This window comes from Macrobrachium nipponense, chromosome 46 (genome assembly GCF_015104395.2).
Source record: "Macrobrachium nipponense isolate FS-2020 chromosome 46, ASM1510439v2, whole genome shotgun sequence".
NCBI classification, from domain to species: domain Eukaryota; kingdom Metazoa; phylum Arthropoda; class Malacostraca; order Decapoda; family Palaemonidae; genus Macrobrachium; species Macrobrachium nipponense.
Window position 1 is genome coordinate 25834885 of NC_061106.1, and position 26893 is coordinate 25861777.

General features: G+C 41.0%; 1 protein-coding gene across 1 annotated transcript in view; it reads right to left on the minus strand.

The window, feature by feature from the left end:
• Positions 1–424: 424 nt before the first annotated feature.
• The window catches only part of LOC135214815 (protein CASC3-like), a 44641-nt gene continuing 18172 nt past the window's right edge, over positions 425–26893 (minus strand). Inside the window, 10 exon segments of the mRNA XM_064249194.1 lie at positions 425–1368; positions 3786–3959; positions 3962–4218; positions 8450–8689; positions 8813–8991; positions 9147–9342; positions 10100–10377; positions 18673–18864; positions 19146–19261; positions 19520–19636. Of these exon segments, the coding sequence (XP_064105264.1) occupies positions 760–1368; positions 3786–3959; positions 3962–4218; positions 8450–8689; positions 8813–8991; positions 9147–9342; positions 10100–10377; positions 18673–18864; positions 19146–19261; positions 19520–19636 (2358 nt within the window). The 3' untranslated portion in view covers positions 425–759.

Consider the following 26893-nt stretch of genomic DNA (forward strand, 5'->3'; position numbering starts at 1 on the left):
AGCCATAATCTTAGGCAAAAACACACACAAACACACAAAAGGAACGAAACGGGCAAAAACAGGGAAAAGGCCAAGAGAGGAAAAACCCACTCTTGTCCCAAGGCGGTAAAGAAATGACTGGTGTAGGTGTTCGGCGTTTGACCACTTTTCACCGGATCTACGCATGCATTGCCAGATACCACTAGATTCCTTGCTTTCATCTACTTTTTTACCGGATCCAGCTAGGCGCTACAAATTATCCTATCCTATTGTTAAGACCGAGGGTTTGTTCGCTTATGAACAATTGGCATTTTCCAGTTATGCTTTTTGTTAAACAGGAGTGAAAATTATGCAAAATATAAAATCAATTTATGACAAAAAATGCCGAGTTAACAGAAATATGAACCAATTCAGTATACAGGTTACAAAAACGTCAGTGCAAAAAAAAGGTTTTATAATACTTTAATAGTGTTTAACATATGAGGGACCCCAGTTACCATAGCTCAAGAGGATCTACTTAAATAATATTCCACTAACATTAACCATGCATTAAATGCACAAGTAAATTATTTGAAATGAAAAAGATAAGATTAAAAAAAATACATAAGCTATTCCAGTATATAAAATGCATTTTCAAAATTTTTTTTTTTGCAAAATATCCATACATTACAGAAATAGTGACTGCATAGACCCACAAAGGCCGAGTGATGTAACTGGAAATAAATACGTATCAAGTCAAGAATTATTTTTACTTTATACATTCCATAATATAACAAAACATTAAGATGCTTCTACAGAGCCATCAGTAGTTTTTAATTCTTCCACTGGCTGCCCTTCACTAGCTTTTTCCTTTTCAGGATCTTTACTTTCAAGATTATCTATACTATTTTCCTCTGGTTTTTGCAGTGTCTCTGACAGTTCACTTTCTATAGGCTGGATACTAGTTTCAGGTTTGTCCTGAGCTGCAGCATTCTCTGGTGATTTACTGGCAGGTTCTTCTGTAACTTTAGGGTCTGCAACAGACTCAACCTGTTGTACGTCCTCTGTTGTAGCAGTCTGATCTTCACTTTGTCTCTCAACTTGCCCTTCAATTACAACCTCCTGGTCTTCCTCTGGGTTTGATTCAGTTTCTGCAGGAATTTCCATCTCTGAAGATTCCTGGAGAGCTGATTCAGGAACATTAGTAGAGTCTGCAAATTGCTGATCATCTTGACTTCCTTCTACTCGAGAAAATGATCCATCCTGTCTTTGTTCTCGTTCAGGAGGTGGAACTATTGGGATGGCTGCTTTTGGCCTTTTTTGCAGAGGTACACTGTTTCTCGGTAGCTGCTGCTGACTCTCAGTATTATAATAGGTAACACCATTGCTGTATATTTCACCAGGTTGTGACTGCAAAGATAAAAAAATATTTTTATAGTCGAGCAAATATTTTCAAAGTTTTAACACTACAATCGTTCTATGTTTTACCCATAGATGTCAATAAAAATTTGATTTTTGCACTTCCAAGTATTAAAAGTAAAGAGCATTAAAAAATCAAGTACTTGAACATACTATCATCCACACAATAACAGGGAAGAAAACCTAATAAAAAATCTGTTCATAGAAAGGTAAAATACAAAAAAGTTTAATGAATTTAAAGTTGCAACAGTCAAGAGCAACATTAATGGCCCACTGGCTTGGAAAATAAAAACAATGAACTTAAGAGAACATCTGCCTTGATATTTTAAAAGGAAGACTAGTTAAAATTTATAGTACATAAATATGACTTGAGGGTCTATATTTAATGTTCAACGTGAAAACCTGCTTTGTCAGAATCCTGGAAAAGGTGCTATGAAACTCTGAGGACACAAAACAATGACTGGCAAATTAGAGACTTTGTAACAAGTAACTAACTGCCACACCTGAAACGGTGCTCGTTGGGTAAGGAAAGGTGCTTGAAAGCCTTCAAAAGTCAAACCATACAAGCTATCCTTTGAGCATATATAGAAGGTCAAGGCAAACAAACTCTAATTCCTCTTGGTATAATGATATCCCAAATTTTGACAGAGTGCATTAATGGGGCTGACAGCCAGGGCTTGTTCCACTTCCCAAATTGGACTGGAACCTACTGACCAAGCCATAAAACAAATTACACCAAATCCTGAGATCTAGTAAATGTGCTGCCATCATGTCATTTCCATGAAGGATACCTTTTAATTCTAGATGATTGTGTATGCCCTGCTTGCCTGCTCTTCAAGAGCTTTTGGTTGCAATGTCTTGCAGATGAGCAAAAATCTATCAATGATACTTAGTGTTTTCTAAGAGTTCTGGGTTTGGATCATTGAGGTACTGTATAGGTACAAGAAGACCCTCAAGGAAAATGAAGTCCTGAAACTAAAAAAACAAGTCTTTGTGGCAGATAAGAAACTGCAGTTCCTGGCTCTCATGATCTATGAGGCTCTTATGTCTGTTGGATTAATCTGGTGAAATCCTAAATCATCATCATCCACGAGGCAGTAACTTGGCCAAGAAAAGGGTGATCCAGCTTTAACTGTTATTTGACTAATGGAATGTTCTTTTCAAGAATTTACAAACAGTTTTCTTCATTTATCTAAGGGCCTTGAGCAGAGTATACCAGGACAGAAGAAAAGTTATTATTCAGATGGTACAAACTCTCCTAAGGCATGAATCAAATTCATGCTGAAGTGGATCCACAACCTCATGCAAAGCGAGAGCAGCATCTTGATCATCTCAATCTTGCCTCATGATGGCCCAGTGAGTAGGCCCAACCATGGATAAGCTGAAACACAGGGCCTGAAAACCAAAAGCATTCACCCTTCTACATACTGAGAAGGAACTGACAGAAGGGCCTAATGAGTAACTTAAAAATGCCAGTATAGAAACCTCAAAATGTCAATGGTCACAAAAAGATTGTGAATTTGGACCCTTTCCTTATATTAAAGATGAAATTTTTGGCAAATAAATTTTACACAATGTAGTTTTGAACCATTTTCTCACATAAAACCCAAACAAGTTTTAAAGTGCATAAAATAGAAACAAATAAGAAAATTTAATACAAAATTCATGAAGTTAACATAGCCATCAGAAAAAATTTCCCAAAGAAGAAATTTTTTTATAGTTTACTTAATTCTAGTTTAATAAGTGATTGTTAAAAATAGGCAACTAATTACAGTTGACTGTGACCTTTGGACATTTAAGAATAATGCATAATTCCACTTTTCTGATAGGTAAAAGCAAGCAACACTAATTGCATGCATGAACATTTAACTAATGTCAATGACTGTTACTCAACAGGGGGAAAAACAGGGAACAAAAACTAGAAAAAATATGGCGTTAAAGGTAAAGGAATTAAATAGTGGAGGATTAATACTTGATTGTGTAGCCCTTTCACAATAACCAACCCTGACAACTTTAAAAAGAATAAAATCTAGTTTTCTTTATGGTGAAAAGATCCCCGAGAACACATTTTTAAAAAGCTATGAAAAGAAGATAGGTTGGATATGTGTTATAGCCTACTAAAATAACCTTTGCATAAATTATACTCTTCTACAATAATGTATTATGGTACATAACAGATGGTGATAAAATTGGGTTACATCTAAGAAATACAGTGTATTTGCATTACAAACTAAAAGAAAAAAATACTAAAGGTGTGCATTTATATGTAAAAAAATTTGTGCGCACTTAATATAAAAATATTTTAAACTGAAATGTATTTATAACAATTTTTTTTCCTACAAAAGCATAAAATTCTACAAAAGCATAAAATATGTAAGGTGAATTAAATGTCTATGGGGCTAACTTACCACAGGGCCTGGGGTGAAGCCCTGGAATGGCGGGAACTGAGGTGGGTGGGGGCCTGCTAGCGGAGATGCTCCCGGGAGAGGGCCTGCATGTGGCCCAGGTTGGGGGCCAGGGTGAGCAGCATAGTTAATTTCGTGGGGTATAAATGGTGGACCAGTAACAGGGGGACCAGGTGGGACTGGGGTGCACCCACCGGAGGAGCACCTAGAGGAGGACCAGTGAAGAGATGAGGTGACTGCGTGACTGGCGGGAACATGCGAGGCGCTGGTGGTCTCCCCAGGAATGGCTCTGGAGGAAAAGTGGGAGGAGAGGTAAAGGCTGGTGGAACAAAGGAATGGGGAGCACCACCAGCAATCGGGAGTTGGGAGGGAGGTGCCGATACTGTATGGCTGGTGGCTGGGTTTACCCCTCCCTCATACACTCCTCCCTGATAACCTGTAAAATTGGAAACGTTAATTAGATCACTGTGGTGTTTAAATAATACAAGGGCCAACATAAAATATACTGGATCACTTTTCAAAACTATGCAACGTGACAATGATTAACCCCATGCCAAATATAATTTCTGCTCATATTTTTCTTTTTCAACTTCAAAATAAACCAGTGTCAAATAGGTAAGCATTACAACAGTGACTTGTGATAAGGAATCTTGATTCAAAAATGAGTGACCCTAATTTATAGTTTTAAATACAGATTAGAATACTACACTGGTGTTATTTGTCTTGAAAATTTAGCTTTTACTCCAATTAGAAAAATAAAGATGAAAATCTTTTTTAATAAGAAAATGTAGCTAAATCCGAGTTTTAGAAATAATTTTTGCATTACGTACTTGCTGTGGATATCAAAAGACAAGTTCAGATACAGAGACCTTTTTAGAATCCAGAGCTTTCTCAGTGTAAATAAAATCTTTCAAACCATTTTTGAAATACTTTGTTATATAAATAATAGAAAAATAAGAAAACTTATATCAAGATGAAAAAAAAATATGATGTTTTCAACAAGCTGTGGAACTCTGCACTCATAACACTTGCTAGAGGTTACAAAAATGCAGTTATAACATCTTTTATCAAACCATGAATAAAGCTTTATCTGCATAAAATAGTCAAGGCAATGTCAGGTGCTTGAATATTTACTGAAAATGCAACAAATATTTCTTGCTTTCTGCTGTAGGAATTATAAGAAAAGGATAAGGTGCTACAAGAAACCCAATAACTGAGCTTGCTAGATAAAGTGTCTCTCACCACATATGCACACCAAATTCAAGCCCCCTATAACCACAGCTGAAACAGGAATATTTCAAACTGCCAGTAAAAATAAAACAAAGAAAGTTGCATCCTAGTTCTATCTACTAAATACTGCTAGATATAGAAAACTAATCTCTATCCTAAAAACGTCAAATATTCTCCAAAAATAGTTCTTGCATTGACTTCAACAAGAAATGAATCAAGTCGTCTAAAGATCAATTGTGAACTATACTAATGCTATAAAACTTCAAGTTCAAGGAAAGAATCATAACAGTTTACAAAGTTGAGACATTTCATCTCTTCAATGGCTAATAATGAGTGTCACACAAACTACAAGTTTTATTTTAATAACATATCCAAACAAAGAAAGTGTGTCAAAAATGACTATACTAAGATAACTGTACTTGTTGAAATCACTTTAATTCTAATTATACTTTTTGAAATCACTTTAACTCAAGTTATTTAATTAAGGCAACTTTACCAAAACAGTTACTATAACTTTATTAGCTATGCAACAGTACTTGAAAACAATGAAAACATGACAAAAATGTTGATTTGTCACACACAACAGAAAATACCATTGCACCAAAATCACTAATGGTTTGAAAAAACTGTTGTATATTACATATAATTCAATTACTGAAAAAAGATCAAAGAACTTCCTAACATTTCAAAACAAAATTTTAATACAAAATAAATTTAAAAAGGCAAACAACGAAGGGGCACTAACATAACTCATCCGTATTTTCAGTTAACCAAAAAAAAGTAGCCACTGGAGGGTAGTAAAAAACTAACTAAAACTAAGATTTTAAATTGTGCATGGTTTGCTGTGCATATCTAGAGGCACTTATCAATTCACACAAGGAATAATAAATTTTGTGTTTAGCATTTAGATACTCAGTGATATGCACATGGAAAATACTTTCCCACTTAAATGACATAAAAGTAAAAAAGTAATACAAAATATGGAACAATGTTTCACAGTTGGCAAGGGGTTAGTACAAATCATGTTAAATCTTATAAATTAAAATATAATAACTGAGAGCTTTTCTAATGCAAAAGAATTAAGTTTTAGATGAAAAAATATAACATACAAGTTGACAAAAAGGAACTCAAAAATTCCAAAATAATAAATACAAAAGTGGCACAATACTATATATAGCGATTAAGATGTATGCTAGTACTGTAGTTAGTTCATTTGAGAAAGTCAAAGTAATTTTTCAGGACACAAGAATCCCAAGAACTACCGAAAGAGAAAAACTTCTTCCTTTGTGATGTTCCATTATAAAAAGTATCTTACATAAATTCAGAAGGAACTACGTATATAGAGAAGGAACATGGCAGACCCCACCAAAGTGAGGCACTCTTTCCAGAAACACTGGTAGTTGCTGCAGTTTCATTAAACTAACTGTATAAAAAAAATAGTACATCTCAAATAATCTTGCAATACGTATTCCACATAAAAGAAAAAACATACTTTTTACATATTGCCTACACTATCACACAAGGCTAGTGACAATGAAGAAGTTCTAATCTTGACGGTATGTATCATCAAACATGGGCAATACAAGAACAAGTTAAAATGTATGGCCCTTAAACAAAAATCACATCAGAAGACTGACATTCAAAGAGGGTAAGGATCCAACAGAAAATGGACCTTAATGACATGCCAAAGATGCAGAAATACAAACATCTTACAAAATTTAATGGCTCTACAAAATGCTACTCTTTCGGCACTTGTGAGTTTTATGACATGCATCAACACACTACAACAATCACTGATACTCTAATCTATGCACATTTGAATGCAACTTCCTAAAGCAAATGAATACAAATAAAATTCTTGGTATTACACTCATTAACCCAAGATAATAAAATAACTATATTGCATCTATAAAATAGCTCCACAATAAGTTCTTATGCATCAGTTTAAAATAGCAGTAGCAAAATTTTGTTAAAAACTACATTATTCTGATACTACTTGTGAAGTAATTTATGAAATAAAAACGGATCAAGGGTCAATGTTCATCCCTACCATCTTCTTTTGCTAAAAGTGAATTGTTTATCAAGTATACCAATTTGAGTGTGTTCCTTGAAAAACCTGAAATTATCTAAGTTAATTTTCTTGCCAAAAGAACCCAAAACACAACACACTGCATACAGCTCCACAATAAGTTCTTATGCATCAGTTTACGATAGCAGTGGCAAAATTTTGTCAAAAACTACATTATTCTGATACTAATTGTGAAGGTATTATATTACTGAAAATTTTCCACTCTCCTCCCCGTCTTTTAATCACCCCATAACTGCTCTGATAACTATGCTCCTGAATAAAAAAAAAGCCTAATAATTTCTCCAGGTTAGTTCTCAACTTTTCATACTTAGTTCTGTAAGTAAAGTATTTATTTATAATTTCCCTTCCTCCTCCCAGCATGAATAAAAGAGTAAGTTCTTTATGATGAAGAAGATAAGTAAAAAGTTAATGTCAAAAATTAGTGAAGAACAATCATGACTCAGAATGGAGGATGCAGATAAAAAAATGTAAAAAAACAAACATAAGAGCATTTCCTCTTAAAAGTTATCACATATGAACAATTAAAGTATACAGTACTTTAGAACATACTATGCACTATGGTACTAACATAACACTAAGTTCAAACAGAAAGGCAACTTATGAGAAGAGGTAACTTATGTGCTGCAAGAGATGAAAAATTTGGGAAGATAATCACATCAAAGATTGTTGACTTATAAGCCATATTTTTGAAGGAAGACCCCTATGAAAATTCCAGTAAACACAAGATTATCAACTTTATCCATACACCTTCCCATTCTGGTAATATTAATGAAAAAAAAAATTAATACCATTATACTACTATCTGTAATGCAAAAGATACAGAAATTACTTTTATCCTGAAAATCTTACATCACCGATGGAAATTATTTAAAAAAATAGAGAGAAGTCATGTCATTTCAAAAGACCACTTTACTTGTTTAATTAATGACTTATCCATAATATTATTTCATAATTTCAAAGAAATTCTCAGGTTATCTCCAAAGATCACAACACTGGGAAAAGCTGTCCCTGATGATTCACACACTAATATCCAGAGTAAATGGGAAACCTCCAACAACTACTAGCTGATTAGTGTCACCAGTAAATAGATAGTCTTTATCCAAACAACCTTTCTCAATATAAAGATTGTAGGAAAGTCAACAATATATCTACATATGCTTAAATTTCTATTAAACAAAAAATCCCATAATAACAAACTCCACAGAAATACACTTGAGAATTTTGATTACTCACACCTACTACAGACAACAAATTTTTTTATCGCTAGAAAAGCAGTTCCAACAAACATAAATTTACATTGTACTCTACATGAAAAGCCAAAAGACTAAAATATATAAGATTCACTAACCGGCTTCCAGTGCTGGATCAATATATCCTTGCTGTTGCTGGAAGGGAGGCACTGGTTGGTCAGGAATTGACCGTTGTCTCTGTGAAGAGTATCTCTTAGGTCGTGAGGAAGCAGAACCATCTCCTCCTGGTGAAGAATTACTACCCCGTCCTCTGCCATGAAGATTAGCTGCTGCTGCTGCAGACTCCTGCAGTCGTGGAGGTACAGTGTTTCTTCTGTTCTCTACATTTCCACCTCCTCCTACAAAGACAAGACAGTTAAAATAAATTCTGACAATGAATTCTAGTATAACAGTAACAATGACTTTTTCATGTCTGATCATCATAAAAGTGGCTACTATAATTAAAATACTCAATTACTCACTACTTTTCTTATGTCTTTCATCTCTATTTTGAGTATTTATGTTTACATTCTTCATGTCTAATGTAATATCATCAACATGTGTTTGATGCTGCACTGGCCCTTTCTGCTGGTAACCACCACGATTTCCACGTCCTCCAGGATGCATATCATGATTGTTTGCACTTCTCTCATCAATATGCCTTGAGAAGAAAGCCATAACAAATTATTAAATTCTTTCAAATGCTAGTTCCTAACCTTCATGCTCATTTCTCAAAAATATTGATTTACTGCTACTACAATTACAAATTTTAATAAACAAGAAAACAACTGCAAAAATTACTCTCTCTCAGCATACCTATGTTGATCTCTACTTAATCCTCTCCCAGCACCTCTACCTCTGCCTTTTCCTCCTCTTCCTCGTCCACCCATGTTGTCAGTTTTCAAGTCTTGGAACTGGGGACTTGATATAGAATTCCTGTTCTGTAGATTATGCTGATGCTGCATTTGCATTTGCTGTTGCTGCTGATGCATTTTTGATACATCATTGTCAACTGAAATATAAGACAAGAATATAGAATTTATTTTTTAATTAAATGTCAATTAAATAAGTATCATACAAATGCAGCAAAATCCATTCAAAGCTGATTACTCAGACATGTAAAATGCAACATGTTCAAATGTTCCAAAAATAAAAAAAATTACAGTAATCTGGATGAAACTAATCACCAAGACACAGGCCTTATATTTTAAATACTTTCTAAACAACCCAATTCAGAGGGCATGGAGGGTGATCTTTCATATTGTGGTTTGAACATAAATAATTTTCCTTTACTATTTTGAAGCTCTGAAATATACTGAATATCTACATTAATAACTGAACATCTATATTGCACATTTATACTGTATATCTGCGATTTATCTATTAAGTAGAACCCTGAAAAAAATTCCAGAAATTAATTAATTTGAATATTTTTCTTTTTGGGGATTTCAGAAGATTCCCCTAAAGTACAATACAATTCTTCATACATACATAATAGTATACAACAAAACTGTTCAATATGAAGTTTCTTTTACATAAAAAAAAACTGCTTACTACTATCCATACAACAGGGATAGCATATCATCAAGCGATCTACCCTGTTAATTCTACTGATTACTCAAAAGTAGCTTGTTCTGCCTAAGACATAAGAAAAATGTTTACAATGTTAGATTAAAACTAAAAACCACAAAAAATTCATACCAAAAAGTTATTCAAATTAGTTAGAAGAGTACCATATATTAAAATCTGATGACAATCAGAGGGCTTACTTATTAAATGTTCATCTCCAGGAGCTCTCTGGATGTCATTTTTAGGTGAATGATGTTCAGCACCACTTCTGTGATCATCCTGTTCACTGCCTTGGTACTTCTGCTGGGTGGAATTTAAGGCTGGGAACTCTTCATTATTATAAAGAGCTTTCTTGCTACCAGCCAAAGACCTGTTTCCTCCTCTTCCAGGCCCTCCCCCTCGGACAGTTCCTCCTCTGACAGGTTTGGCATAGGCATCAAGATCTTCCCAATTGCGTGTATATTTATTGGGTCCACGGCTGAAAAAGGGTTTCATGACACATGAGAAACTCATTCTTATATTATACAATTAATAAAAAAGGAGAAAAAAATTCAGTTTACAAAGTTATGCCCCCAGTAACTTCATGTTAATTTAATAGAAAAATTAATTACATTGCCCATTACTTCTCAAATCTAATTTAAACACCATAAAAGGTACGCAACACGATACTTTGCAAAACCAAACTTTTAACAGATCCAATACTGTCGTGACCAGCATCTACATCAATTTAGTCTGTACGTACTTTAAGCTGTAACATAAAAAATTCTTCCAATAAACGTCTCTGTACTGAGGTTAGCTGCTATACAATGAGGTGATATACTACATAAAATCGTTATGCTTCCATCTTTGTTATTATGTAGCAACTACATAACATGACAATTTGTCGAAAATTGCATTTTTCCTAACTATACAAACCTGAGGTCCTTTAACAATAGGAAGTAGCTAGCGGCAGCTGGAACGGTCGTAAGCTTCGAACAAGGGGAGAACGGTAGTTAACTGCTTGTCCGATCGTCGCGCGCCGCGCGACTGGGAGGTAAACAAATCACTTTTGCTTTTGGCCCATGCAAAATACGCAGAGTGAGGGGTGGCATGAGGAGGGACTATATGTTAAAGGACCTCAGGTTTGTATAGTTAGGAAAAATGCAATTTTCGACAAATTGTCATTTGTTCCGATACGTAATACAAACCCTCGGTCCTTTAACAATAGGAAGACTCACTTCTTGGTGGGAGGAATCTGAGTCTTTTTGATGAACAGACTGGTGTTCGTCCATCCCTGGAATGCCTCCCTGGTCGTAAGAGCGAGGGAGGGATCCAAGCCTCTGTCCGATTGATCGGGGTGTGCACCGCAGGATCAATGGTCAGACCTCTGGGCCGAGTACTAAGAGAGAGGCAAGCGTATCTCTTTGTACCAGCATTGTAAGAACTTTTTCCTTTACATGAGCAAATGTAAAGTAATGGGTTTGTCTCATGTCGGCATCCACTTTCTCCCCCTTGTTGGAGAAAGTGGTGGATATTTACTCCTATCTCTAGTTAAAGAGGTAGGATGGAGCTCTGTTGAATAGCTTACCTGCATCTGACTCCCTTCCAGCAAGGTTAGAAACGACCCGTATCCCTCTGCCCACAGGTAGAGGTAGAAAAAGATGGTGAAGAGAAGCCAGTCACTCTCTCATTCACGCATTCATTCTCCCAGTCATACCAGGAATCGATGCGTTCTGCCTGCTCGGGTGCTGGGTAAGCTTACACAACGTGTTGAGCAGCCACCACAGGTCCCAAGGAAAAAGTATCCAAGGACTTGTGGGCAATATCCCAACCCGAAGGTAGAAGGACGTGAAGGTAGTCTGGTTGGCCCAGACGCCTGCCTTCAGGACCTGCGCCACGGAGAAGTTCTTACGGAACGCTAAGGAGGGTCCGATACCTCTGACTTCGTGGGCTCTCGGACGGAGCGTACGGATGTCGTCGCTACCATCAGCTTCGTACGCTCTCCTGATCACCTCACGCAGCCAGAAAGAAAGCGTGTTCTTGGAGACTTCTTTCTTGGTAACCCCAGTGCTAACGAAGAGAGGCGTCGACACTCAGGCCTGAGATGTCGAGTTCTCTTCAGATAGCGCCGTAGCGCCCTCACAGGACAAAGCAGCATCTCATCCGCATCATTATCGGTGAAGTCCAGGAGGGAGGGGATCGTGAAAGACTCGAACCTGTCGTCAGGGATCGACGGATTCTGAGTCTTAGCTACGAAGTTCGGGACGAAATCGAGCGTCACAGATCCCCAGCCTCTGGTATGTTTAACATCATAAGAAAGGCCATGTAGTTCCCCTACTCTCTTCGCCGATGCCAGGGCCAGCAAGAAGAGGGTCTTGAGGGTCAGATCCCTGTCTGACGACTCTCGGAGTGGCTCGAAGGGTCTTCGAGTCAAACTCCTAAGTACGAGAGTCACATCCCACGCAGGGGGCCTGAGTTCCCTGGGTGGGCAAGACCCTTTCGAAAGCTCTCATTAGCAAGGATATCTCGAACGAATTCAAGATGTCCAGTCCCTCAGTTTTAGGACGAGAGCCAGGGCGGCTCTATATCCCTTAACTGTGGGTACTGAGAGGAGCTTCTCTCGGCGAAGAAACACGAGGAAATCCGCTACCTGCTGAAGAGTGGCGCGCTGAGAGGAGACAGACCCTGTCTACGACACCAACCACAGAAGACGGCCCACTTCCCCTGGTACACAGCTGCAGAGGACTGTCGGACGTGTCCAGCCATCTCTGTTGCTGCGCTACGAGAAAAGCCTCTCGTTCGCAAGAGATGGTGGATAACAGCCAGCCGTGAAGTTGAAGGGACTGGACTGCTTGGTGGTACCGTTCTACGTGTGGCTGGGCTAGAAGGTTGTGCCAAGTGGGTAGCTCTCTCGGTGCGTCCGCAAGAAGAGCCAGCAGGTCCGGATACCAAACGGCTTGTGGTCGTTTGGGAGCCACCAGGATCATTCTGAGATTGGGAGTGACCAGCGCTCGACTGATCACTTTCCGAATCAGACAGAAGGGAGGAAAGGCGTAAGCGAAGAGGTTGTCCCAGGGGTGTTGGAGAGCGTCCTCTGCAGCTGCCCATGGGTCCGGCACAGCTGAAAAGAAAACCTGAAGTTTTCTGTTGTGCCGGGTGGCGAACAGGTCTACGACCGGTCGCCCCCACAGGTTGAAGAGCCTTTCCGCCACGTCTTGGTGTAGAGACCATTCGGTCCCTATCACCTGATCCCGACGGCTGAGCTTGGTCTGCTACTACATTCCTCTTGCCTGGAATGTAGCGTGCTGACAGCTCTATCGAGTGAGCCGTGGCCCACTCGTGCACCTGCACCGTCAACTGATGGAGCGGAAGAGACACTAGCCCCCCTGCTTGTTGACATATGCCACTACTGTGGTGTTGTCGCACATCAACACCACTGAGTGTCCCACCAAGCGGTCCTGAAACTCTTGGAGAGCGTTGAACGCCGCCTTGAGTTCCAGGACATTGATGTGAAGGTGCTTCTCGTGATGGTCCCACACACCTGCAGTCAGCAACTCCTCCAGGTGTGCGCCCCATCCCTCGGTCGATGCGTCTGAGAACAGAAGCATCTCCGGGGGGGGAGTGCGTATGGGCACTCCTCTTAAGAGGTTCTTGTCGTCGAGCCACCAGGCTAGGTCCTGCCTCACCTTGTCCGTGATAGCCACGGGAAAGTAAGGAGGATCCTTGGCCTGAGACCAACTCTCCCTTAGTCTCCACTGGAGAGACCGTAGGTGAAGACGCCCGTGAGGGACTAACTTCTCGAGTGACGACAGATGGCCGATCACGACTTGCCATTGCTGTGCTGCCTGTTCCTGCCGAGACAGGAACCGGCCGGCTGCCTCCCTGAATTTGCTGATACGCAAGTCTGCGGGAAAGACTTGCCCTGCTACCGTATCTATCAGCATACCCAGGTACTTCATCTTCTGCTTGGGTTCGAGGTCGGACTTCTCGTAGTTTATCACGATCCCCAGATCGCGACAAAACTTGATTGAGTCGATCTCTGTCCTGTAGCAACTGCGAGCGGGAGCTCGCCAGGACTAGCCAATCGTCGAGATACCTCAGAAGACGTATCCCGTTCGAATGGGCCAAGCCGACACCAGAGTGAACACTCGCGTGAACACCTGTGGGGCGGTTGAGAGACCGAAACAAAGTGCCCTGAATTGGTACACCGTCCCGTCGAAGATGAAGCGGAGGTACTTTCTGGAGGACTGATGGATGGGTATTTGAAAATACGCGTCCTTCAGGTCCACTGAAAGCATGAAATCGTTCCCCCTGATCGAGTCGAGCACTGAGCGTGCCGACTCCATCGTGAACCGCGTCGTGCGAACGAAGCGGTTCAGGGGAGAGAGGTCTATCACCGGACGCCAGCCCCCCGATGCCTTCTCCACTAGGAAGAGGCGGCTGTAAAAGCCCGGTGACTGGTCCTCCACGATTTCTACAGCTCGTTTCGCCAGCATGGTCTTGATCTCCTGTCGAAGAGCGTTGTCCTTTGCTGATCCCCGGACATAGGTCTGTAGATGGACCGGTTTGGAGATGAGGGGGGGCCGAGACTCGAAGGGTAGTAGATATCCCTCCCGAAGGACGTACCTACTATCCAGTGCTTCCGGCGCCGTAGCGCTGCCAAGTCGGCCCAATGGGTGGTTGGATCGCCAGGCACCCCTCCCCCCACTTCCGGCAGCAGGTGAGGGGGAACGCCGTCCCTAGCGTTTCCCTCCTCGTTTCGACTTCTTTCCAGCACCTCCTCGGGGAAAGGAGGGCTGGGAGGAGGGCTGGTTGCGGCCTCCTCTAGCAGAAGTTGAAACAGCTGGAGTCTTCACACGGGGTTTGGACGGTGCAACCGTCTCGCCGCCGTGGAAGCGCTAGCCAAGCTCTTTGGTTTGGCCGCAGTTACTCGAGATTGCCCAGAAACCTTCGAGACTGCCTGGTGGACTAAGCGGTCACTCTCGTCAGTGCGCCGCCGTTCCACCGCAGCGTCCACCATCTCTCCAGGAAAGAGAGCTGGGGAACTCCTAAGAGGTCCATTTCGTAGCCCGAGTGCCGCCTCACGCCCGGCCCCCTTGGTCACTCGGGTAAGGACTGCGTCCCTACGTCGAAGAACCAAGTTGGCCCACAGGTTAGCAGTCTGATGGGCGAGGTAAGAGATTGCTCTTCCTCCAGACTGGCACAGTCTCCTGAAAGAAGCGTCGTCTTCGAGAGCAGAACTCCCGGAGCCGGCCGCTACTTTGGATATTGTGAGGGACCACAAATCCAACCAGGAAACTGCCTGGAATGCTGCCATAGCGGTAGATTCCAGGGCAAGTGCCTCCTGCTGCGAGAACCATAGGTTCTCCGACAGGAGCTGCTGCAGGGACACACCTGGAGTCAGCCTCGCTAACTCCCGGTTTAACCTGTTTCGGCAGTATCGGGTCTTCCGAAGGCACGTAAAATCGCCTCGTGCGCTGTAGAGGAGGAGGAAGCAGCTTAGAGGACCGTCCGGATTTTAGCGAGTCCTCCCGTCCTGAGACGAGATTCTCCACCTGATCCAGGACCGAGTCCGCAAGCTCTGATCGTGGCAACCCCACCATCATTTTGGGCTCCCTCTTGGGACCCCAAATGATTCGAGCCGGGACGTGGGCTCTGCTGGTGGTAGCGACGATCCTTCCGCAAGGTCATTATGCAGACGCATCAGCTTAATGACCTCTGCGAAGTTCCTCTGTATCTCAGGCGTTACAGCGTCTTGTGGAGTAGGACCGTCCAGTCCCTCCAGCAAGAGCATATCCCTCGATACTCCTCCTTCAGAAGGAGGAACAGCGACAGACCCCTGACGGTCGCCTCCAACTACTTGCGCGTACGTTCTGGTCGTCCTAAGACCGTGCCTGAGCCGTACGGCGTCATAGCTGGGTCACGAGCGGCGCACCTCTCGTGATCGCTCCTCGGTACCTCGCTCCTCCCGGTATAGCCCGAGGAGGTTGAAGGTACGGGAGAGGCAGACCTGACGCTCCCCCGCTCGCTCGCTGGCAGGACCAGCGTGCGTGGAGGGCTGCTGCTGATCGTCAACCCGCGGTGACGGTCGAGCAGCAGGCCTAGCGTTGGCCGCTCGCCTGGGGCGATTGGCTCGGCTGAGAACGTCGAGACCGATCTCTAGCGTCAGGCGAGCTGCCGCTGGTCACCGTCTCCGCCCGGTCCCATCGGGAGCGGCGGACGGGTGACCTGCTAGGCTCTCTGTCGCGTCGAGACCGGCCAGCGTCCTCTCGGCGCGTCAAACCGCTGGTACCAGCCGTGGCTGGTACCGGCGGCCGTGGGACTCCTTCCTCGCCTCAACCCGTGGCCGGTCAGCGACCGTCACGTCAGCCCGAGCAGCCAGTTGATCGCTGCGAGAGCGTCCACTGGCCTGGCGAGAGTCGTGTGCACGACTCTCGCCAGTCTTCTGCTCCGCGCCGCTGTCTTGACGGCGAGCGAGCTCGGGCGTCAAAACTTTGGCTGGACGGTCCTCTTTGGAAGAGCGTCCACTCGGTGCTTCTCGCGAACGAGAAGCGGCCGAGACGGAACCTGGTTTAGCGGCAGAACCGCTAGCACCAGGTGAGGACGCACCAGCCGAGGAACTGGTGCACCTCTGGTCCCCGTCGACTTCTTCTTTGCAGAAGAAGCGACGGCCCCGTTCCCGAAGGAACAGGAGGACCAGCAGAAGAGCTCCCCAGCTCGCCTGTGCGAGCCGGGCCCCTTAGAAGATCCCGAAGGAGTCTTCTTAGGGGGGAGGAGGCACCCTTCTTCTTCTTCGGCTGTTTAGCCTTAGAAGTCGAAGGGGAAGGGGGAGAGGCAGCAGACGACGAAGAAGACGATGAAGACGACGACGACACCTTCTTCCTCTTCCTCTTCTTCTTCGCCAGGCTCCGCAGAACAGACGTCAGGTCTTCCATCCAGGAGGGAGCCGGGGCAGTTGCCGAAGCAACAGGGCCCGACTGCACCTGTCCGGAAAGACCTGAGACTGTGACAGCACCACCAGCAGCAGGAACAACAGGAACAGGTCCGGGAACAGCAGGAACGGCAGGAACATCTGAAAGAGAATGCCGATCTGAAAAGGAAAGAGTAGCTGGAACGGCAACAGGTACGGCAGGCACGGCAGGTACCACGGGAGAGCCAGGCGTCCTGTCGGCAGTCACCGTCATCCGTGGCACTGGCGGCAGGTCCAGGGGGGGTCTCTTTGGGCAAGCGGAAGTCCGGGGTCGGCAAAGCAAAGAATCCAGGTGGTGGTGGCACCGTCCTCTTTGGCACCGGCAGCAATGGGTTTTTGTATAGCCGCCGTGGGTGTCACCGACATTATATGGGGCGTATACACCAGATGCGGTGGCATCTCATATGCTGGTGTCGTCACTTGTAGTAGTAGTGGTCACCGCACCATGAGTGACCACTGCCGACCCCGCCAACCGTTGAAGCAACCCCTGGATGCTGGGCACTCCCTGCAGTCCCAGCGACTCCCACACCTGTCCCAAGTCGTCCTTTTCGCTGATGGCACACCTGCGGAAGCAACAGTCGGGTTAGTTGGAGGGCTTGGGGCCTTCCTCGCGCCTGGGGGGAGAAACACCCCCCCCAGAGCGGACGGAAGACCCCGAGTACAGCTGTACGTCCGGGTAGCGGGCGCCCTCATCCACACTCGACGGATCGAGAGAGGAAAAGGACTCCGCTACCCCCCCGCAGGGGAAGGCGCGAAACGTGGGGGCTGGCCGGGGGCAGGAAAGAGGACGAAGTGTCCGTTACCAAAGGAGTCACTGACTTTCCGATGACTTCTTGGGCGGCCTAAGTCTCTTCCTGCCCTCGTACAGCACCTCCACTTGCGCCTCGGACCAATTCATACATGTGACACATGGCTCGTTGCGGGAGCACTCTCGCCCCCGACAACGAGTACAAACCTCGTGGGGGTCCACGTCAACAAATGACCTAAAACCTCCACATCTACGCCCCTCCAGCCCGGGACACACTCTATGGGCGACTGGAGGGCGCGGCGATATCTCCATTTCTTCCAATTCACTCATTGCAAGATCAATAAGAATTGTAAAAGTACTTACAATCACTCCTGATTTATACAGAAAGAGAGGCAAATACTCAAACTCAAAGCAAACGACAAAGCGGGCAGAGCGATGACGAACACGTCCTTCCCACACACGGCCGAAAGCAAAAGTGATTTGTTTACCTCCCAGTCGCGCGGCGCGCGACGATCGGACAAGCAGTTAACTACCGTTCTCCCCTTGTTCGAAGCTTACGACCGTTCCAGCTGCCGCTAGCTACTTCCTATTGTTAAAGGACCGAGGGTTTGTATTACGTATCGGAACAAACCATTTTTTCCCTCGTATCCCAAAGGATGCTGCCCTCCTCTCTTAGCATTGTTGGAAATATGCAAGAATATCATGCCTTCCCTATTCAGTTAGGTATATTTTAACATGATTCAAAAGATTGGATCTCATACCAACTGTAACAAAATAATATTCATTTATGAATACAATATGGTCATGCATTCTTGAGTGAGAAAGAAAACATTAAAACTCTTTAGAAAGGCAGTAATAGGCTATACCAAGCAAAAAAACAGCTCTCTTCCACCCATAATTTTTGCTTTTACCAAAGACTGCTTTGACAAAATACACAAGAATGTGGCTTGAAATATTCAATGTGACTGCCTACTCATAAATTATGACAATATGGGTCAACAGTACTTCCATACCTTCTAAAAAAAAAAAACATATAAAAGATATGCCCACAAGGACAGCCTGGCATTTTTCCTTACCCGTAACGACGTCTACGGCGAGCACGTGGAGGGCCTTCCTCATTTCTGATGTCATAGCCATACACAGCAATGAGCTCCTCGCGAGTTTTTGGGGCCTGATCAAATTCATTGAATTTGTCATGGTTCCACTTGTTGTCTTCCTTCCACACTTTTTTCTTGCTGGCTTCCTTCTTTACAGTAGGTTCTTCAGGCCTATAAGTGATGCAAAATATGCTTTTAGTAGATCTTTTTGGATTCCACAGAAGCTGGCATTTTCATCTAGATTTTTCAAATCTGTAGTTATGTAATTATATACTGTAAATATGCATCTTATAATCCAACTGTCCCATAATCAATATGTCAATACATATGAATAAAAAAATATAAAGGTTATATGACTTTCTATGCATGATAAGGCTCAGTACTGAATTTTTATTGCTTACTTACTTTTTTTATATTCCACGAATGAAAAATTCTTTACTGTTACAACTTACGGTTTTTCTACATCTTCCTCAGCCGCAGTTCGGTCATCATGTTCGTAAAAAGTGCCTTTCTTGGGGATGTACTGGGGATTTTTCCGATCCTCATCATCATCCAGCTGCTTGTTCTCCTATGAGGTGACATCAAGAATCAGTCTTTCAAAACTAAAAACATCAAGTAGCTTATGTTAATTAAGAGATTGTAGTTGATTTAAGAAATTAAACATATTAAATGATTCTACCTTTCAAACAATTTCACTGACAAAATCTATCACTGACAACATACATGATCACTATAATAAAATGTACGTAACTGTATTAATAGTTCCTGAAACAGTAGTAGCAACTGTAACAATAATAAGTACAGTAATTGAAAGCACACAACTTACATCCCCTATCCCAACCCCATCTGGCATGATGAGAAGTTCATCATCTTCCTCCTCCTCTTCCTCGCCAAGCTCTTCATCATCAGCACTCTCATATTCACTCTCTCCACCATCACTTCCCTAAAGAAAAAAATATATTATGTAAACTTCTTAACAATGAAAGATCATGCTCTATGCTATATACTCGTACAACAGTTATAACTACTGATTCCAGTTTTAGACATCAGAATTTTCATAGGGAAGCATGTATCCACTATGGTGGTTTAAATTAACATTCGTATATTCTAAACACAAAAAGAAAAACAAATCTAAAAACACAAGTAAAATAGCATCAGCTATTTATGTAAATGCAGTGATCAACTTAATTCTTTAGAATTAGATTACACAATAACCAAAATTATTTATAATGTCACAGAACTTCAGCAAATTTTAACTAATTTATAGAAGTACTGCATGAGCATGAAAAACAAAGTGTATATAATAAACAAACAGACAATACAAAACCATAAAAATTAATGTCTCAAAGATTGTATCATTGCATAAACTTGTATACAAAACCATAAAAATTAATGCCTCAAAGATTGTACTGTTGCACAAACTTGTAAAGTTACAAAATTAATCAAACAAGAAAGAGTTTGACCCACTATAAATGCAACAATGGCCAGGATAGTAAAACAGTAAAAGTAACCACTGAACAGCTAGTACGTAAAGGTCATCTAGTAAGAGCAGTCACACATAACAACTGAGTGTAATACTGTAGCCTTGACCCTAACAAAAACAGACTAAGAAAATGACAATCATTGTGTTTCTCTTCATAACTTTTCCAACCATCAAATGAGAAAATCACTTCTGTACCAAAATAGACTCGGTGAATAACAATCATCGTATTTCTCTTCATAAGTTTTCAGACCATTTCATGAGAAAACCACTTCTGTCTGACCTGACTTGTTCTTGTGATGACAATAGTGAGAATTTGTTATACAAATGAAAATGATCCAAGTAATGTCTACAACTGGAAGAGAAGTGATTTTATTTAAAGACAAAAAAGAGAGCCAACTTACACGAGATAGAAAAGAAAACTCTCCTTCATATACAAGAAGCCACTGATTACACACTAAGTCCTTGTAGAAAAATGTTACACTGCATATGTGTGTATGTATAATGATATATAATAAAATATATATATATTATATATATATATATATATATATATATATATTATATATATATATATATATATATATATATATATATATCTATATATATATATATAATATATATATACATATATATATATATATATATATATATATATATATATATATATATATATATATATAATATATATAGATTTATATATATATATATATATAATATATATATATATATATATATATATACTATATATAAAATGCATACTGTATATGTAATTGTTTTTTTCAAAGAAACTTAAAATGTATAATCAGTGGCTCTTTGTGTGTGTAATATAATATAATATAATATAATATAATATATACTAATATATATAATATATATATATATTATATATATATATATATATATATATATATATGTAATTTAACTGGTCAACGAAAGATAATGCAGAAAAACATAATGATAATGAAGATGCATGTATCTCTTTCCTAACAAAAAAAAATTGCCATTTATGGTTTTCCTTTCATGGGAGACCAAAATGATTTATAGGTGAATCCAATACACACAACTACAAAAATCTTTTTATTTACTCTGATGAAGTACAAATTACTACATATAAAACTTTTGAGGTATATTGGAAAATTCAATGGTAGAATTTCTTGAACTGCATTTAATAAAATAAAAAAAAAACAGGGTAGGACAAACTAGAGAGAGAGAGAGAGAAGTAGAGAGAGAGAGAGAGAGAGAGAGAGAGAAATGATTACTATTAACAACCACAGCCTCGGGTGTTTTACAAAACTTTACTGGACTTAACCTTCTCTTGGCAAGTCTCGTCAGCGATAACTCGAGTGAAAGTGATAGAAGTTTTATAAGTAGTATTTTTTTTATTGATATACTTGGAGCTTTTCAACCTTAAATGAAATGCCGTGATCATTCTCATTTCCTACAGTTGAATCTCGGGTAACTTCCAATTTCCTCGTGTTTATTTCAACCTGGGTCGGTATCTAAGGGTTCTAACACTCGAGAAAGTGAAAGATCGTCTCTGCATCGACATACTCTGTGACCTGAGAGAGAGAGAGAGAGAGAGAGAGAGAGAGAGAGAGAAGAGAGAGTATGTGCTGCTGTCACTAAAATTCGATTAGAAAACACTCGAATCACAACAAGGTAATAAATTAATCTAGCAATCAATTAATTAGGTACTATTCAACAACAAGCACAATGATAAACAAAACTTCCTGTATCCCAATAACTCGGTAAACTAGATATATTTCAATACAACTGTTTTACATAGATGAGACCTACGACACAGTTAACGGTATAATTCGTTAAAGACGTCATTGGTAAATTTGTATCTTGGGTGAATCAGTAATGCTTTAATACTGTGATATAAGTAAGAGTGAAATTGCACTTTCAGACAAAAGAAAACTGTAAACAATGGCACGCGACCAAGGAGGTTAAAAACCGACACCCAGTGGGCATCTCTCCAAGTCGTCTACTTCCTTCTCATGAACGACCTTATAAGACGACTTTTCATGGCGTTCAACGCCATTTCATCATCACGAGTGTTTTTTGTAACATTTAGTGTCGAATAAAAACATGTACTCGTTGACTGGCGAGCCTACAAAGTATATAAAGAGGAAGAGGGTTAGATAGAGAAAGGGGATGGGGGAGATTGGAATGCCGAGTGGGGTAGGGGCGGAGCCACGGCACTCAATGCAGCCCCCAACCCCCCCGCCCCCTTCACCTGTACAAGCGGTCCTCTGACCCTCGTTCCGAACCTCCGTGGCAAAGCGGATCTGGGAGACCACAGCGTTCACTTTCTCTTTTTCTTCGTCGCTGTTAAAGGTTACTTTGAGACCTTCACTACACTACAGCAAAAAGGGGGGGGGGGGGGGGGGGGAATTGGCGATGGGGGATGGGCTGCTAGTCTCTAAATTGGCAATGTTCCAAATGCTGTAAAATTAAACCATAATGTAGCCGATTCTATTCTAATATATTATTTGAAATCACACGCCACTTTTCATAAATATAAACACGTAAAAGCTTAATGTACCTTGGGGAGAATAGAGACAAAACCCACGAAAGGAGCAACACGTCACAAACCTCTGTCACGTTCACGGAAAACTATTCGAAAGTTTTTGCGAGTGCGCATGAGCGTGTTCAGACCACTGTAAAATACCGTCTACCTTTAGCTGGTTCCACGAAAATTATGGGGAAGCATATATTGACACACTGAGAGAAACCTTTTACCTACTTACTCAGCTCAGTTCCCTCGAAATCATTAATTTGTGAACAGAGCGAAGCTACAAAATCTACATGACGATTATTCAGACTGCAAATTGAGATTTATCAGAACAGATAGGATCTTCTCAATGAAAACTCAAAACTTGTGCTCCATATCTGCCGACAAAATAAAACCTGGAGCTCAAAAAAAATGTCGATCCCAATCAGCACCATCGAAGACGAATCCAATTCATCAAGACTTTCAATCGAACCCACCCAGCCACCTCCCGCTCCCACCCCACAAACACCCCCCCCCCCTCCTCCTTCCCCTCGTCACTACCCGTCCCCTGATTGCAGACGACGGAGCCTCACCCACTCCTAATACAGCATTATTGTCCGCGTACGAAACCTAGAACTTCCTTCCGCTCGCGACCTAAGGGACACCACCATGAATCCCAGGAAAGACTCGTTCACACACTTATCCATACTCGTTTCGTGGAAAACTGGGTCATCGTCCTGATAACGGTCACTGGATATATGGGAAGTCGCTTCACTTCCTCCTTTGATTCAATCTGTATTAAAAAGCACTACACACACACGCACACTCATATACATACATGTGTGTTTTTGGATTACATATGCAGTTTCTGGGTCCTTTTGTTTACTGCTTGTATTATTGACTGGTTTTAACCAAACAATACTGACATATCTGGCAGGGTGCAGTATATGATCTGAATGTAATTCATTAGTCATGTCTGTGACTCTAGGTGTCACTACATCCGTCACAATCCAAAGTATTTCTTGTTTTTGTTGCATTGCAAAATGGCATGTCATGAAGCCAAATTCATCCCCTATACTGTATAAGGACTATATATATATATATATATATATATATATATATATATATATATATATATAATTTCCTTAATATCACACACACACACACACTATGTGTAAGTTTCCTAAATCTCCACTCTTCTCCAGAAGGACATGTCCAAGCCACTGCCACAACAAGATTCATGTCCTTATAACAATAGTTTGAACTAGAATAATTAACTTTATAAGCTCACTTAAAATATGCAAGCTGGTGTTTTTAATATGAAGCAAAGTTATCTCAAAGACAAAAAGGGGCGAAACAGAACAAAACTAACTTTTAAAGAATTTAGCAGAAATTATTTAAAGGCGGCTAATCACTTGTCCTTAGAGAGCGAAAAGAAAGATTGAAGTTTGACTGAACGAAGTATCTTAGACGTATAAATTATTACTCATATTTTCCTCCTTCCTGCCGTTAACTTTTCATCCCTTCACTTTAGTCTCTCCTCATTCAGCTGTCCTGCTTCTCCAACTTAATCTTACTCGAATTTTCTCCCCTTGTAAATGATGACTGCAACCGACGTCATGGTTTGCCATTAAAAAAATCTTTTCTAACAAATGGGTAAATATAGAACTGGCTCACACCACAGAAAATATATAATAGACTAAACCACATGGGAAAATATAAAGATAAGACATTAAGGTGATCACGCAATTTTCACCGCACAAGAATTATGCTACAACATTTCAAATCTGTCTCTACAGACAAATGGTGAACTTGCTTTATCAAAATATTTTGACTATCTTATCCGACACAGAAGTAACCTCGTCAAGGCATACCTCTACTTCCTGATAGTGTTTCCATAAACGCTCTCTCTCTCTCTCTCTCTCTCTCTCTCTCTCTCTCTCTCTCTCTCTCTCTCTCTCTCTCTCTCTCTCTCTCTCTCTCTCTCCAATCCTGACTTTATAAATCTTTATCTACAGAAAAAAATCACAAGAAAGAAAGAACAGATCATTCCACACCACCTTATCAACGGATATATACTTCAAGCCCAAACTTCCAATCCAATTCTGAATTCATAAACAACAATAAATCACAAAAGCGAAAGAACGCTTCATTCCACAGCCTTATGAACAGCAGCTATTCATTCGACGCCAACAACTTTCTAATCTCTGTTTCTTATTATGTTGATAAGCTTTCTCTTCCTCTGTTGTTCACGTCCACGAGGCCATTTGTACCAAAGTGAAGGCATTGTCTGCTTTTAAGGCATTCGTAAATCCAGACTCAACATCCATGACTAATTGTGGATATGACGCCAATTTATCTCATTTTCCCTTGGAGTAAATCAAACGTACTTACGTGAATGATTCCGCATGACGGCTGTCAATGTCCCTACCAGAAAAACGTATATGAAATACAGATTATAAATGTCCATTATTCCGAGCGACTTTCCCCAACATGCGGGAAGTATTCAGAATACGTGAATGATACATCAGAAACGAAGACCAAGACCTAATAGCCGCAGATTCCAGAAACTCTCAACAGTTACGAGTGAGCCTGCCAATACGTAAACGAACTACGTCAAGCGACTGCCTGGTTCTTGGTCAAGTTTTATGCAACTCGGAGCGAGAAGCAATGTAAAAGATAAACGATCAATCATACGGACCAAATATTTCCTGAAAGAGAAAAGTTCCTTGCAAGAAGATTCCCTCCCTATGAAGTTATACAGCCAAATAAAACATGACCACGATGCACCTCCATCCATTCAATGAATAGGAAAAGAAGCATTAACGCTCCGATTCGGCACAAATTGAAAAAACATACGTATAATTACAATCAAACAATTGCACCCACTACATCAACAAGTACGAGCATTGATTTAAATAGTTGCATTACTGACACAAGCACACAAAAGACCGACGTCACGAAAGATTCGGATGGTTTGAACATGTGGGGAAAAGGGATGGGGAACGTCACTACATATGCGAGCAGCAGGACGTATTAAAACCCGTAGAAAGGGCCTGGAAATGCTGATAAAAGAGCAGACAAAGGCCTACACTAAATGGTCAGGGAGAGTGAAAGAAGAGGAGACTGGAGAAAGTTACTTCACGTCTTGCCACATCATACACAGTGACAAAAGGCAAACCTTCTCCATCAGCATCACTCGTCGTCTTCCAAACAAGTGCCATTTACTTGGTTTTTTTTTTTTTTTTTTTCATTTGAATAAAATAGGGGGAAAAAACAACACCTGGCGACCAAGCGAAGTCTTGAAGAACCTCGTCACAAGCATTCGGTAACGACATAACACCGTTATTGACAGACCCGCAACAAGCAAAGGCTATGACAGGAGACGTGTTTGGACGATGACGTTTAATTAACACCTGAACGAATCAACGCTGAAGCGCTGAACACCCGGTGGCTCCCACAAGCTGCGCTTAACACTTTGGGATGGGGAAGTCTAAGTGTTTGTATGTAAAAATAAATTCTATATACACATATATAATTGTGTATATATATAATATATGTGTGTACACACCAAAGGATTCGGCTTTCCTTGGATGCTAATATCCCATCCAAGAACCTTATGTCCATCCATCCACTGGAACGCGTCTACCATTTCTTCTAGGTCAAGACCCACTGTACACACCCAACTCCCTGTCTTAGTGTGTGTGTGTGTGTGTGTGTGTGTGTGTGTGTGTGTGTGTGTGTGTGTGTGTGTGTGTGTGTGTCCCTACACCCAAGCCTAGTCAAGGACATGAGGAAAAAAAAAAAAAAAAAAAAAAAAAAAAAAAAAAAAAAAGAGCATTCCTTCATGATCCAGTTCAAGTACATTAAAAAGTATATCAATTCAACGTCTATTTATATTCATGCTATTCTAAACATTTCAAGTACTTTTTCCTTAAGTCCTTTCCCTTGGTTATAACCTTAACTGCATTTAGTATATAAATATAATAACTTTATTCTTTACGTTTCTTTAATAATCCTCAACGTACGTAAAAAGCATATTATATTCAATTTTAGTGCTATTTGAAACTAATGATGGGTTACTATTACTGTTTATATGTAAATAACTGTCCTCCTTAGTTAGTTTAGGAACGGCACCAAAATCTATAAAAGACATTTGGTGCGTTACCCATCTGTGCTACTGCTTCAGAATTCACTTCCAATAATCATTACTGTTTGCT